This window comes from Ranitomeya imitator, chromosome 5 (assembly GCF_032444005.1).
Source record: "Ranitomeya imitator isolate aRanImi1 chromosome 5, aRanImi1.pri, whole genome shotgun sequence".
NCBI classification, from domain to species: Eukaryota; Metazoa; Chordata; class Amphibia; order Anura; family Dendrobatidae; genus Ranitomeya; species Ranitomeya imitator.
Genome location: NC_091286.1, coordinates 337292655 through 337308842, shown reverse-complemented (window position 1 = coordinate 337308842; position 16188 = coordinate 337292655). Strand labels below are relative to the sequence as shown.

Here is a 16188-nt window from a genome sequence, read left to right as displayed (position 1 = left end):
GGAAAATGAGAGATGTGGGGGGGGGGGGGGGGGGGGAAATGAGAGATGTGAGGGGGAAATGAAAAATGTGAGGGGGGAAATGAGAGGCGTGATGGGAAAATGAGAGAAGTGAGGTGCTGCTGCAGTATGAGGCTGTGTATAGAGAAGAGTGAGGCGCTGCAGGTGGAGCCTGTGTATAAGTCCACATTCACACGTTCAGTATTTGACCTCAGTATTTATAAGCCAAAACCACGAGTGGGAGAAAAATACAGAAGTGGCGACGTGTTTCTAATATACTTTTCCTCTGATTGTTTTACTCCACAGTTAGTTACTATGCCCGGGCAACGCCGGGCTCTTCAGCTAGTAATTTATAATCGTTAAATAGGAATCTGAATTCCAGATGAAAAATCTAACTTATGTACATATTTTCAATTCACCTTTGCAATCGTGCATGCGTATACTGCAAGAAGACCCCAGTGTCTCCACAGCTTTGCAGTGCTTCATCCCAGTTAAAACGATAATCTGCCTGAAGCTGGCCTTTAAAATCCTGAAATAAAGACAATTATTATATGACACACAGCAGTTCTAATAGAGGTCTAACTGCAATACTGGTCAATCATTTAGCATTTGTGTGAATAGCTGGTGCATGTCTACGTACAGGGATAAGCATAAACCAGCTTTCAGAATTCTATACAGAAAAATGTCACATCTTAAGAGGATCCACTTGATAGAGCATAAAGCGACAATCAATCTAAACCATGAAACCCAACCCCCCCCCCCCCCCCCCCCGACTCCTGACAAACTACATTAAAACATTAAAGGGGTGGTCTGGCACTTAAATGTATTTTCTAAATATCTATCCTTACACCATTGCCACTTTTGTAATATGCTTTACTACAGAATACCCTACACGTTTTACTATTTGACTACATGCACTACCGACCCCATTCCCTCACATCTCCTCCAGTCTCTCTCTCCAGTTGTCACAAGTCACCTAACTACAATCTTTAATCTCTCCCTCTCCTCTGGCATTTTCCCCTCCTCCTTCAAACACTCTATCATTACTCCATTACTAAAGAAACCCACCCTCGACCCATCCTGCACAAACAACTACAGACCGGTCTCCAATCTCCCCTTCATCTCTAAACTCTTGGAGCGCCTGATATACTCCCGCCTTACCCGTTACCTCTCCACTCACTCCCTCCTAGACCCTTCACAGTCCGGTTTCCGCCCCCTACATTCGACAGAAACTGCACTCATCAAAGTGACCAATGACCTTCTGACAGCAAAACGTAATGGTGACCACTCTCTGCTCATTCTTCTCGACCTTTCTGCAGCTTTTGACACTGTTGACCACCCTCTCCTGCTCTCTAGGCTCCAGTCACTAGGCATTAAGGACACTGCTCTCTCCTGGTTCTCCTCCTATCTTTCTGACCGCTCCTTCAGTGTTCTGTTCTCTGGCTCCACTTCATCTCCTCTTCCTCTCACTGTTGGGGTACCTCAGGGCTCAGTCCTTGGCCCCCTTCTGTTCTCTCTCTACACGGCCCCAATTGGACAGACCATCAGCAGATTTGGCTTTCAGTACCATCTTTATGCCGACGACACACAACTATATACGTCATCCCCTGACCTTACCCCCGCTGTACTACAGAACGCCACTGACTGTCTGTCCGCAGTCTCCAACATCATGTCCGCTCTCTATCTGAAACTCAACCTCTCCAAAACTGAACTTCTTCTGCTCCCACCATCTACTAACCTCCCTAAATCTGACATTTCCCTCTCCGTGGGTGGCACCATAATAACACCCCGGCAGCAGGCACGCTGTCTGGGTGTTATGTTTGACTCCGATCTCTCCTTCACCTCCCATATACAATCTCTTGCCCGCTCGTGCCGCTTACACCTAAAGAACATCTCTAGAATCCGCCCTTTTCTCACCATGGAGACAGCTAAAACCCTCACGGTCGCCCTGATCCACTCCCGCCTGGACTACTGTAACGCTCTATTAATTGGCCTCCCCCTCACTCGACTTTCCCCTCTCCAGTCCATCCTTAATGCAGCAGCCAGGGTCGTCCATCTGGCTAATCGTTACTCGGACGCGTCCGCTCTTCGCCAGTCGTTACACTGGCTGCCCATTCATTACAGGATACAATTCAAAGTACTTGTTCTCACCCACAAAGCTCTCCACAGTGCGGCACCCCCTTACATCTCCTCCCTCATTTCTGTCTATCAGCCTAACAGACCACTGCGCTCTGCAAATGACTTTCGGCTAACCTCTGCACTAATCCGTACCTCCCACTCCCGACTCCAAGACTTCTCCCGTGCTGCGCCAATCCTCTGGAATGCTCTACCCCAAGATATTAGGACCATCCATAATTTGCATAGTTTTAGGCGCTCGCTCAAAACACATTTGTTCAGAGCGGCCTATCACGTTCACTAATCAAAGTTATGTTATGTTTGTGTGTAGCCCATTCACTATCCCCATCTATTCCCCAACCCCTGAAGATGGCTGGACCATGATTGTAAATACATCATTGTAAATACACACCTGTACTTTGTATCTCCCCCACCTCATTGTAGATTGTAAGCTCTCACGAGCAGGGTCGTCTTATTTTGCTTTAATTATTGTATTGTTAACGTTGTTACTTATGACTTTTGTGTTTGAAACTGTTAAACTGTAAAGCGCTGCGGAATATGTTGGCGCTATATAAATAAAGATTATTATTATTATTATTATTTTGCTAATTTCTAAATGTGTGTGTTTTTTTTTTTTTTACTGTACAGTAGTTCTTGTAATGTTTTGTTTGAGAGGAATCTCAAACGTGACATCACAGGAGGTTGGGGCTGCACTTCCTCCCCGCATCGTCCATCGCCCCTCCTGTAACAGGATGTCATTAGAGGGCAGGGCTGCAGTTACTTACTAGTTTCTTGCATCGCTGCCCCCTCATCCTGGGTGATGCATTCTGTGGGAGATGCGAGTGCAGAACTGGCAATCTGCTTCTATCTCCACTGCCTCTTCTGTGAAAAAGACATTGTCATGGGGTGGGTGGTGGGCAGAGACAGAAGCAGTGAATGACACCAGCACCGCCAGATACCTTCTAGTACCACTCTCAAATGAATCATCATAAGGGTGCAGCGCTTGTGTAACTCACTGCTTCTAACACCAGCCCCTGCTGACGACTTATTAGAGGGCGGACCACCACATTTAATTACAACACAGACTCTAAATTTTATAGTGAGGGGGGCGGCTTCAATAAGCCAGGTTAAGACCTAAAAAAAAAATTGACCTTTGAAAAAGATATAGGGATTTTTGTGTACTCACTGAAAAATCCTTTTCTCCGAGCCATTCATTGGGGAACACAGACCATGGGTGTATGCTGCTGCCACCAGGAGGCTGACACTAAGTAATACAAAGAAAGTTAGCTCCTCCCCTGCAGTATACACCCTCCTGCTGGCTCCCAGCTAACCAGTTCAGTGCAAAAGCAGTAGGAGATCAATAACAACATATAAGCGTATAGCATGTCACATTAAATATGAGAGTATAACATATCAAAAGATAAAAACAAAGCATAAGCTAATAACAGGGTGGGAGCTGTGTCCCCCAATGAATGGCTCGGAGAAAAGGATTTTACGGTGAGTACACAAAAATCCCTATTTCTCCTTCGCCTCATTGGGGGACACAGACCATGGGACGTCCCAAAGCAGTCCCTGGGTGGGGACAAAATCAGATCAGGCCGTGTAACCGCTACTTACAAGTGCGCCACCGCGGCCTGCCAAGTCCGCCTGCCCAGACTCACATCTGTGGAAGTATGTGAATTGTGTGCTTCATGAATGCATGCGGACTGGAGGAATTCGCAAGCTTGCGGTCGTGCTTGCCGACGTCTGGTGCCTAGAGCCCTCAGACAGGGAAATAGGCTGACATCTAGCCCGGAAGGACTCCTGGATGGAGAAAAGAATCCACCAGGCTAACATGGCCGAAGAAACGGCTAAACCCTTCCTGCGACCGTCAGGAAGCCTACTTACCATCGAGAAGCCCAAGTAAAGTGTCCAACCTTTGGAAGGACGCCGTCCTCGATACGTACCCACTCGGAGCACTCACTTCTTCCAGATTATGGAGAACCCATTCCGTTTTGTGAACTAGGGCCGAAAGAGATGAGAGGACGATGCCCCTGCAACAGTGGGAATACAATACCACCTTGGCAACGAGGGAAGGGGATGGCTTGAGGGCAACCTTGCCTTGATGGTAATAAGGAAAAAAGACAAAGAACAGAGCGTCGAGTTCTGAAGACTCATCAGGAGGACAAGAACGCAGAGAAAGAAGGGGAGTGACCTTCCCTGATAGTAAAGTCTGTCCGGATCAAAAAAGGAGTCCACTGTAAGATGCCCAGGACCATTAAGGTCCCACGGATCTAACGGTACGCGGTAGGGAAGAACTACAGGTTAAGGCTCCCTGCGAGAAAGTCCATATTTCCAGTTTTGTCGCAATAAGACGGAAAAATACCAGAACCGCAAGCGAGAAAAACCTGACATGGTCAGTGCGGGTCTCCCGGGATCACTGGGGCCCTTCCTGCTTCCGAAAAGATCTCAGACGTAGTGGAAGAGGGGTTATAGAAATTGGTACCATGGAAAAACAGAGCATGCACTGCGATGGTCTTGGATCTCGAGGCCAAACCATGAACTGGAGTACATTGACGTTCAGCTTGGACGCCATCTGACCTACATCTGGAGTACACCAGTGAAGGCAGATCCGATGGAAGACTTCCGAGTGAAGTTCCCACTCACTTGAGGAGAAACCCTGATGGCTGAATATGTCTGCCGCCCAGTGTTCTACTCCAGGGATATGTACTGTTGAGATCACCGAATGATAGATCTCGGCTCATCAGAGTGCGAGGTACCTTGGCCATGGCGCTTGACTGTGGGTACTTGCTAGATGGTTAACGTGTGGCACAGCCGTGGCATTATCCAACTGAAGACCCGCCTAAAGGCAGTGGACCTGCTATAGGATTAGCCGTACCGTTCGGATCTCCAGAGAAATGATCGGGAGAAGACTGGCATTGGTATTCCCTAATAACCATTGGACCAGGAGAAGGCTCTGGATGAGGAAGGAGCTCAGAGACTACCCTTTGAAAGCCTGATTGATTTGCAGAAAACGAGCGCAGCGAAGGAAACTGCTTCCATTGTCGTCTTTTTCCTCAGAACCCTCCTAGTGAATTGAATGAACCGAGGGAATGAGTGATCAAGTGCACAAGCTCTCTGTTGAAGGGCCACGACCTTGACTCGAGAGAGAATAACCATCCTTCTTGGGCAGGATCATCCTCAAAGAGGATCTGCTGGGCTGGGAAAGAGGAAAAAAAAAAAAACTTGTCTAAGTTTAGCTGCTAGCCCAGTTGAGAGGCTTTTGCAAGTGATATAGACGACTCAGCATAGTCCTTGAAGAGCGGCTACAAAGTCGACCAAATAGGGCAGGACGATCATGCTTCTAGGGTGCAAGAAGCACATGACAACCGTCATGACCCTTGCGACCACTCTGGTGTGGTAGCCAGGCCGAAGGGCAAGGTCGTGACTTGAAAATGCTGTTCGCGAATGGAAAGGCGAAGAGATTATTGTAGAGGGGAGAAATAGGCATGTGAGGGTAAGAATCACGAATGTCGATGGATGCCAGAAAAGTCCACCTCTTTCTATTGAAGTAATGGCTGAGCGGAGGAACTCCATCCGAAAAAAGGAGGACCTTGTCAAAGGTTGTTAGAAGTTTGAGGTCCAGGAATGGTGATACTTTTCATTCCCCCCTTTTTGGAACCAAGATCCCTTAGATCTAGACTGTCCTGGACAATGCTTCCACTGCTGGTTGGGTCTGTAGAGGAGATACGATCCCTTGCTAGTCTCCCGCTCAGAAGATTTGATTGGCCAGCTATACTGTTGAAACGAAGTAGTTAAGGTCTCTGACCAGGAGACTATTGGTCAAGCAACCCATGTGGCGGCTAAGGAAGGGTAGAGCGCTGAACCCAAAACCACAAGACGGAACGAACTAGATTTGCTATCCGACCGTCTGTGGTATCTTAATTGATGATACATCGGGCAGGAATACTGGTAGGTATACCACAAGAAAGTCTACCCGGTTAGTCTGCCAAGTGGCAGAATGCGGGACTGCAACCAGTAGGTCTCTTGCCATCGTCGTGCAGAGTAGCAAATTAGGAACCCTCGATCCACCGACCTCTTAACAGGGACGTGGAGAGGAATCGTCCGCTTTCTTGCATCATCCGCTAAATAGTGGTGATACAAAGGGGGGGGGGGGTGCTTGGACGCCAAAAATGTGTGCCTCCGTACATCCTCAGAGTTGAGGCCCCCGAGTGGACAGGGCAGGTTGTCTGGCGTTAGGCCTGGATGCAGAAGAGGATACATGGAGGCGACACTCCGTGTGCTTGTCTGTTGAAGGTGTGGGGGGAAATCGGTGCCCTTTAAAGGACCCGTCGCCCATAAAAATCCGACCAGGTATGGCATCCTACTTAGAGGCTTCTGTCCAGTGCATCGTTCGTCAATTTGTTGATGGTATAAATAGAGAGTCCCTCTTTCTCAGAAGCTCTGGCAATCCAAGGCAATATCCGATCCATATTCAGCATTGTTCTCAACAAATCATAGGGGAGAGATCAGGAAAAGAAAACTTCCATTTTCTAGAACCTGTACGTTTTTCTAGAATACTTGCGGCCCCTGCTAGCCGACGGCTCCCATTACATAGTAACATAGTTAGTAAGGCCGAAAAAAGACATTTGTCCATCCAGTTCAGCCTATATTCCATCATAATAAATCCCCAGATCTACGTCCTTCTACAGAACCTAATTGTATGATACAATATTGTTCTGCTCCAGGAAGACATCCAGGCCTCTCTTGAACCCCTCGACTGAGTTCGCCATCACCACCTCCTCAGGCAAGCAATTCCAGATTCTCACTGCCCTAACAGTAAAGAATCCTCTTCTATGTTGGTGGAAAAACCTTCTCTCCTCCAGACGCAAAGAATGCCCCCTTGTAGGAGAGGGAGCATGTTGAGTGCTCCAGAGTTCAGTTAGGGTGACCAGCTTAGGATTGATGATGTGCCCTTAAGACCAGTAAATACTGGTCATGCGCCTTTAAGACTAGGGAATACTGGTCATGTGCCTTTAAGACCAGGGCATACTGGTCATGTGCCTTTAAAAACCAGGGCATACTGGTCATGTGCCTTTAAGACCAGGGCATACTGGTCATGTGCCTTTAAGACCAGGAAATACTGGTCACGTGCCTTTAAGACCAGGGCATACTGGTCACGTGCCTTTAAGACCAGGGCATGCTGGTCACGTGCCCTTAAGACCATGGCATACTTGTCATGCGCCTTTAAGACCAGGAATACTGGTCATGTGCCTTTAAGACCAGGAATGCTGGTCATGCGCCTTTAAGACCAGGAATGCTGGTCAAGACCGGGGAATTTTTTAAGGATTATGCCAGAGGTGGAGCCCCTTGAGGGGAACTAGGTACTCTGGGAAGAGCCGGGATCGGCGGCAGCGTAGGCTCCTGAGCTCATTTGATTAAAGGGATACTGTCACCTGAATTTGGAGGGAACAATCTTCAGTCATGGAGGCGGGGTTTTGATTCACCCTTTCCTTACCCGCTGGCTGCATGCTGGCTACAATATTGGATTGAAGTTCATTCTCTGTCCTCCATAGTACACGCCTGCGCAAGGCAAGATTGCCTTGTGCAGGCATGTACTATGGAGGACAGAGAATGAACTTCAATCCAATATTGCAGCCAGCGGGTAAGGAAAGGGTGAATCAAAAACCCAAAAACCCCGCCTCCATGGCTGAAGATTGTTCCCTCCAAATTCAGGTGACAGTGTCCCTTTAAGTACTCTGTGGGAAAGGTGACCGGCTTCTGCTGGTAATGTGCCCCTTTTAAACTAGGGAACCCTTAAGACCAGGGAATGCTGGTCATGTGTTTATTAAAAAGCCATGGAAAGCTGGGGATGCACCTATAAGCCCAGCGACTACTGGGCATGAGTCTTTAAGACCAGGGAATGAGGTCATGTACCCTTAAGACCCGTGCCTTTAAGACCGGAGCTTGCAGGACAACCAGAGATTGCAGGTCTTAAGTATTTAAAACAGGGAACGCTAGTCCCTTTATGCTGCCGGGGTGCGTGCGGGGGAGGGGTGCGATTCACCTTACCGAGATTCTGAGTCCCCCGTCTGGAATAGCGCTGACTTCAGCGCTGAAAACCGCCGGCAGCAGCCCCTTCCAGATGAACTAGGGACCGGAAATGGCAGGAGGAAGAAGATGGCCGCCGAGAATAGCAGAGATCTCATCTTGAATGAGAAGCGCCTGAATAGGGGGGCGGAGCCGCTAGAATGATGCAAGCGGTGGGCGGGGCTTCCCGGGATGCGGCCTAAACAGGGCCGAAGCCGGGGACTAAATTTATGGATTCGGCCGGCGCGCACCCGCGGACAGTGGGGAAATGTGCCGCGAAGCTCTGTGGGGACCCTGCCGCTATGGAGCCCTCCTATGACCGCCGGAAAAAACAACCCCTCACGGTGCACTTACCCTGATATGAAGGGGATGGCAGATGCTGCAGGTAGGAGCTGTGCCCGGGGTAGATAGGACGGTGCAGGGTTGGGGAGCCTCCATCCACCATCCCTGTAAAAGGGGGGTGGAGAGGAACCGTCTGCCTCCTTCCATCATCCGCTTTTTCAGTGGTGATGCAGTGGGGGCTGCTCGGACGCCACGCTGGAAGGTGCCTCTGTACAGCCGAGGGTAAGACCTGGTGGACAGGGCTGAATGTCCGGCAATAGGCCTGGCTACAGAAGAGGATACTGGAGGACACACTCCAGTGCTCGTCTGATGAGGAAGGGGGGAGATCGGTGCCCTTGAAGGGGCCCGTCGCCCCTAAAATCAGCTCAGGCAGTGGCTTCCCACGTCGCAGGAGATGATACGGAGAGGTAAAACTCCCGTGCTCGCCTGTTGATGGTTCGGGGAGATCGGAACATGAAAGAATCCGTCGCCCCATTCGTCCGTGTAAAAGGTAAAAGTAAAAAGAGTTCTTTGGGTCTGAATAGCAGACCAGTCCGTGTGCCTCCTACGGACACTAAGCAAGAACTGGTTAGCTGGGAGCCAGCAGGAGGGTGTATACTGCAGGGGAGGAGATCACTTTTTCTTTGTATCACTTAGTGTCAGCCTTCTGGTGGCAGCAGCATACACCCACGGTCTGTGTCCCCCAATGAGGCGAAGGAGAAATCAGAATTATATTCTCATTTTCAAACATCGACCAATCAATTATAACAAACTTATAAGCCACATGTATTCCCATTCATACTTGTTCCTTCTAAGGTGTAACTGTAGCTAAGACTTCTTATTACTACATACACCACTAAACACAATTTCTGAGCTTAAGTTTCAGCTTTGCTGTTTAGCCTGGGCCACAGTAAGCAGAGTCATTTCATTATCATTAAAAGGTAGGGAAATAAGCAGGTTTATTGAATTGCTGGTGGCTTAGATAAGGCAAGAGTGTATCCGTACACATGATACCCACAGATAAGATGCATCATCTTTGTCACTCTCTGTAGGATGGAAGGAGCTGCACTGCATTATTTCTGGGTAACAATCACGTTAACAAGCAGCATAGTTTTTGCAATTCTCTCGTTTTCTGCGCCTTTTCAAGATATATGAATAAGACATGCATAAAACCCTATGCATGCTATAGTATATAAAAATCTGACATTTTAAACAATTTTGCAATGAATATGCCATTTGTGAGTACACCCCTATAATCTGATATGTTTGTTAATCACCTCCCTTTCTGCTTCATAGAAGCTGAAATGTTAGACAACACAGTAAGGATGCGTGTCTAATATGGCTGCACCCAACATTTGATAAAAAAAAGGAATTGATGCAACATTAAAAAAAAAAAATCATAAATCATTTGTTTTCTACATGTTAAATCTAATTAATGAAAACAAAGACACAAGTTGTTTTAGGTTTAAATAAGGCTCTACCATACCCGTATAATAAGAGCAGCAACGCCTATTTTTTCTGCAGTATCAACTGGGTCTTCAGTGGGTTTACTTGCTATTGAAGAAAAAAAAATACAAGAAAATATTTATTTATTCAGCACTTTCCTTGCCCGCACAAGTGAAAGTTGTCCTAAGTGCATTACACACAATAATTTTATAGTCTTACGTTATGCATAGATGGATTTTATCTACGAGAAGGAATATATATATATTATATATATATATATATATATATATATATATATATATATATATATATATATATATAGGAACACTAGCTTCTGCTTCTCAGAATTAAAATCCTTTATGAAAAATGAATACTACAACCAAAGCTGCAGCCAATTCTGAGTATTCTCTCTCATAGACCGCTGAATCCTTGTTTTTTTTCTTCTTTAGAAAATAATTAAACTGCGAAGACTTGCTTTTGGTTTTGGCCATATTTTGTAGCATCCTGGCACGTGCTTCATCCAGGACATCTTCCAGAAAAACCACATCCCCTTTTCTTGTCTGCATCCCCTGTACTCGCCCAAACATAACATGTTGACAGCTAGAAGAAAACAAGAAATGAAGAAATTGTCCTAAAATTATATAAGGATGGGTTCTCTGACTTAAGCACAAAATGTAATCAATCTGCAAGTGTAAATGTACACATCGGATAAATAGAGTTAGAATTGCCCAAATTCAAACATTTGTCTAATGACTGAACAATTAGCTATTAGGCAACGTTCACATTAGCGTTTCCCGACGCTGCGTCGGGAAATGCTGCGGCAACGCATGCGTCATGCGCCCCTATATTTAACATGGGGGGCGCATGGACATGCGTTGTGCTGCGTTGTGCGACACATGCGTTTTTTTGGCCGCAAGCGTTGGGCGCAGAAAATGCAACAAGTTGCATTTTTCTTGCGTCCAAATTTCGGCAAAAATGGACGCATGCGTCGCAAAACGCAGCGTTTTTGCGTGCGTTTTGGTGCGTTTTTATTTGCATTGTGCGTTGCGTCGCCGACGCAATGGCGCACAACGCAAATCTGAACGTAGCCTTAGCTGGCTCTCCCAGGGCCATAACAACGTCATACGGTCCCCAGCAGCAGCGACACTCTACCCTCCTCTTTCAACATCCAGAGGAAGTGACAGAGCAGCCGCATCTCTCCCTTCCTCCAGATATGTTAGGACAGAAGGAGGGGACAGTGTTGTGTCTGCCGATTGGCCGTAGGGAACGTCTGACGTAACGATGTGACACGAGCCCCGGGAGAGCAGACTCCGGACACTGCTGGAATGGCGCTGGCCCTGGAGGTAAACATAGGCATTAATACCTTACTTGGGGATAACCCCTTAAGGGGTTGGCAAAGTAATGGACAACCCCTTTAAATGCATTATCTATACATACTTACTGGTTTACTTTCTCTTTTCCAAGCATCTTCAAAATTTGGAACAAATTCTGAAAATGGGTTTGTTGACTCTTATCTGTCTTTAGTTGATAGAAAGGAAATACAAAATAATAATTAATTTTGATTATAAATAACTACAAATCTCAGTAAATTTAAATTCCTCATACACCTTAACTCTCCCATGCCCCCAAGTGGTCTGTCTGCCAAGCAATGCCGTGTTCTCTATGAGAGCCACTGCCAAACACGCCTGGCGGTGACTTACCATAGGGAGAACAAAAGGTGCCTGGTGCTTAATTCCCCTAATAATCATCTGTCAGGCACCCCAATATACTGCATACTCTCGATGAAGAGTTGACTCAGCAGTTGAGCTGGCGGGTTAGCCAATGCTAATCTAATGCGCTTTAGCCATTAACTCCTTACTAGCATTTACTATTTCACACTGACTATAATGTATTACTGGCTTATGCAACCTTTTCTTCCTACATCTCAAAGCAATTATATTTGTATGGCTTCCCATTTTGTACCACAGCAGCACAAGATGTGTACAGTTGCCACCAGTCATGCAGAAGAAACTGGCCTTGAATTTTGGATTACATTGGATTTTTTTCCTTTATCAATGAGATAGTCTTTAAACATTCCCAACACCTGAACATACCATATCTGCTATTTACGGTAATTATTTTCTATAAGAAGCAATAATGCTAAGTTCTTAACAAAACACAAGTCATCCGCACTTATTACTATGTGACAAGTATACTTGTTTGCCATGGCAAATATCTAGGCAGGCAATCAGGTGACAGCAACTTTAACATGGTCAGTGAGAGGGTTTATTGAAATTAAAAAAAAAAAAAAAAAAAAAAAGAAAAACACAAACCGTATTTTTTGAACTTTAAAACACAGTTTAACAAAAAACGGTTACAAAAAAGTATTATAGTCCGGAGGCAGCTTCCTGTGATTGAGGAGAACACAGACACTGCCTCCTTCCTGATCCTGCACTGCACTGATCTACATGATCGCAGAAGAGCAGGAGAGGAAGCTACCAGGATCTGAACAGATGCTGCACAAGCTGAGTAGCTGAAGGACCTTCCAACCAATTCATTCAAGGACCTTTCAGGTCATATGACTGATCACATGAAAAGGTCCTTGAATTGTGTGGAAAGTCCTTCAGCTACTCAGCTTGTACAGCATCTGTTCAGATCCCAATTAGGAACTGCAAGATGTGGATAGTTTATCTGTATGTAAATGTGCATGTAACAGAGCTGTGTGTGTCGGTGTATAAAATGTAGGGAACGGAAAGAGAATAGGTATGTTATGTAAACATATCTTTTACTTATGATTTTTTTTTTTGGGGGGGGTAGAATTGTTAAAATTAAATATTAAAGTAACATATCCTCAGTATTTACATTGGCTGTATATTGGATCACTGTTACATGCTGATCAATTTTATCATTTGCCAACTGTGAGCCACGGATTTCCCAGTATGCAGGTAACGGAATTATGTAGCTTAGGTAAATGCTAGCCAGGGTCCCTTATATCGTATAAATTGCCCAGAGGAAGAGGATCTTATTATTGATTGTTGGCTATAATAAAGAGCGAGGCAATCACTGCAGGGAGACACTAACAATAGATCTATCACCTCCCTATTCTACCCTAGTACATTAAAATTAGCAATAATAACGCCTACACTTTACACCGCCAGGGAAATTTTAATAGCAAAAAATGTTTTGCTATTTTCTGCTGTCTAAACATGGGGTGGGTCTTATAGTAAGGCGCATCTTATAGTCTGAAATACAGTGAGTTGGAAAGTATTCACCCCCATCCCCTTGGTTATTACCTATTTTGTTACATTACAAACTGTGTTTAATCCCTTTACCACCCCCTGGTGATTCTGACAACGTTTTCTCATGACATATTGTACTTCATGATAGTGGTAAAATTTCTTAGATATTACTTGCGTTTATTTTTGAAAAAAATGGAAATTTGGCAAAAGTTTTGAAAATTTCACGCCCTTAAATCACAGAGATATGTCACACAAAATACTTAAGTAACATTTCCCACATGTCTACTTTACATCAGCACAGTTAGGGAACCAACATTTTTTTTTTGCTAGGAAGTTATAAGGGTTAAAAATTGACCAGCGATTTCTCATTTTTACAACACCATTTTTTTTTAGGGACCACATCACATTTGAATTCACTTTGAAGGGTTTATATGATAGAAAATATGATAGATGCAATTTGTCCTGAGCACGCCAATACCCCATTTGTGGGGGTAAACCACTGTTTGGGCGCACGGCAGTGCTCGGAAGGGAAGGAGCGCCAGATTTTACTGTTATGGTTTACAGGTACCATGACCCACTGGGAAAGCTTATGAGGTGCCAAAACAGCAGAACCACCCATAAGTGACCCCATTTTAAAAATTATGCCTCTCAATTAATTCATCTAGGGGTGCAGTGATCATATTGACACTATGGGTGTGTCACAGAATTTTATACCATTGGGAAGCCATGTGGAGAGACTCGAGAGGAACGGAGCGCTATATGATTGTTCAAGTGAATGGGTCAGTACACATGTCAGTGTGTTTCCACGGACCGTGTGTCCATGGGTAAAACACGCTGACATGTCCATTTTTTAATATCAGCATGGGCCACAAAACATCCAGTACATGTACATACACATAACACACATGGATGTCATCCATGTGACACGCATCGGCGCCAGGGAAGAAGCGTTACAGTAAGCGCTGTTCCCCGGTGTCGGGTGCTGAACACGGCTCTCATCATTCTCCCCTGTCCAGCCGATTGATTCTTCCCTGCTTGTACCGATCGCCGGCAGAGCAGGGGAGAATGATGAGAGCACTGTTCAGCACCCAGCGCCAGGTGTACTGTAATGCTTCTTCCCCGGCACCCGTCCTTGTGGTACTGATGCGGCACATGCATGCCACACGTGTGTTGCAAGTATTACACACACGGACACGGACATCTCCGGTACTGGAAATATCAGGACGTGTGAAAGAGGCGTTATAGCGGGTTTTTATGTTTGGCTGCTGTCACACACTAAATGACGCTTTTTTATTGAAAAAAATAGTTTTTGCAAAAATTAGTTTTTGCATCACCATATTTTGAGAGCTATAATTTTTACATAGTTTGGCCCAGAGAGTCATGTGACGGCTTGTTTTTTGTTAGTTGACGTTTTTATTGGTACTATTTTCGGGCACATTGCAAAGGCAGCATCAATAGTAAAAAGTTGGTCACACTTGTCAAACACTATGTCAATCAGTTTTCGAAACTATGCTACAGATCGCTTGGAAAATGCTAGCATTCTGCAAGCTAATTACGCTTGCAAAACGCTAGTGTTTAGCGGGAATATGCATGCCAATTCAGCTTGAGTATTTCCCGCGGCAGGGAGTTGCAGAATTGCCGCGGAAATTTCCGCGGCAATTCTGCAATATGTGCACATAGCCTAAGGCTTGTTAGTGCTGTGGTCAGAGGATACCAAAATTGAACTTTTTGGCCACCAAGGTGAATGGTATGTCTCTCGCCAACAAAGCTCATCACCCTAAGACACCATTCCCACAATGAAACATGGTGGCAGTATCATGTTTTGGGGATCTTTTTCAGCAACAAAGACAGGGAAAATAGTCTGAGCTGAGGTGAAAGTGGATGGTGTGAAATACAGAAACATTCTTGAGCAAAACCTGCTTCAGTCTGTCAGTGATTTGAGACTGGAACAGAGGTGCACCGTTCAACAAGACAATAACCCAAAGCATACTGCTGAAGCAACACTAGAGTGGTTTAAGGAGAAATGTGTAAATGCTTTGCAGTGGCCTAGTCAAAGCCTAGACCTTAATCCAATTGAGAATCTGTGGTCAGACTTGAAGATCGCTGTTCACCAGAGGAAATCATCTAACCTGAAGGAGCTGGAGCAGTTTTGCCTTGAGTAATGGGCAAACATCCCAGTGGCAAGATGTGGAAAGCTCAGAGGCTTATCCAATGTGACTTGCAGTTATAACTGCCACAAAAGGAGTACTGACTTTAGGTGAGGTGAATAGTTCTGCACACCAAATTGTTCAGTGATTTTGTCCTACTTATTGTTTGATTCACAATAAAAAGAAAACCAAATGTTCACCTTTGCATCAGTTCATGTGAGGAACATTCCTACTAAGTGAAATTCCAGGTTGTGAGGTGGAAAAACATGAACAATGGCAAGGGGAATACTAGATGTATACGGTACTTCTCTGAGAAGGCTGCAGAAATGATGAAGAGGTTCAGTGGGTTTTAAGAGCAGATGCCAGAATGGAGACGGTAAGAACCAAGTTCCTATGGAAGCCATACCCCACAACCACTAACACAACAGTACATAAAGTCAGCCGAGCCTTCCAACCATCTAATGCGTACCAGAGCCTTACAACTTGAAGGATTAAAGCTGTGCATTTAAACAATCCATTTCTCTTGTTCTCCCAGTAGATAAGCTACTGCCAGAGGTGTCCTCTACCCACTGAGAACATATGAATGTTCAGCCGAAATGAGCATTCATGTGTACGGCTAAGTGGACAGACATAACTTGCTAAGCCAACAGTTATCTAAAGCTAGGGACAGTGTGCTCATGACCACTGTCAGGTGCATTCGCTTGGGAGGCATACACCCAACAATGGACACATGATGGATGCCTAAACATTTGTCGACCATAGACCACCCATGGTAAAAAACAAAAAAATATGTAGTTATTTTTTCTGGCATATAATCAGTATGGAGACGCATGGCTGCCAAACACAAACCAAAAAAAAAACACACCATTGTCTCT

The 16188-nt window shown here is 45.4% G+C and overlaps 1 protein-coding gene across 1 annotated transcript in view; it reads right to left on the bottom strand.

The window, feature by feature from the left end:
* The window catches only part of RARS2 (arginyl-tRNA synthetase 2, mitochondrial), a 95195-nt gene that overhangs the window by 40236 nt on the left and 38771 nt on the right, over positions 1–16188 (bottom strand). Inside the window, exons 13-16 of the mRNA XM_069726388.1 lie at positions 11390–11466; positions 10424–10548; positions 9989–10056; positions 417–526 (exon numbers count right to left, since the gene is read on the bottom strand). Of these exons, the coding sequence (XP_069582489.1) occupies positions 417–526; positions 9989–10056; positions 10424–10548; positions 11390–11466 (380 nt within the window). The remainder of the gene's footprint in view (positions 1–416; positions 527–9988; positions 10057–10423; positions 10549–11389; positions 11467–16188) is intronic.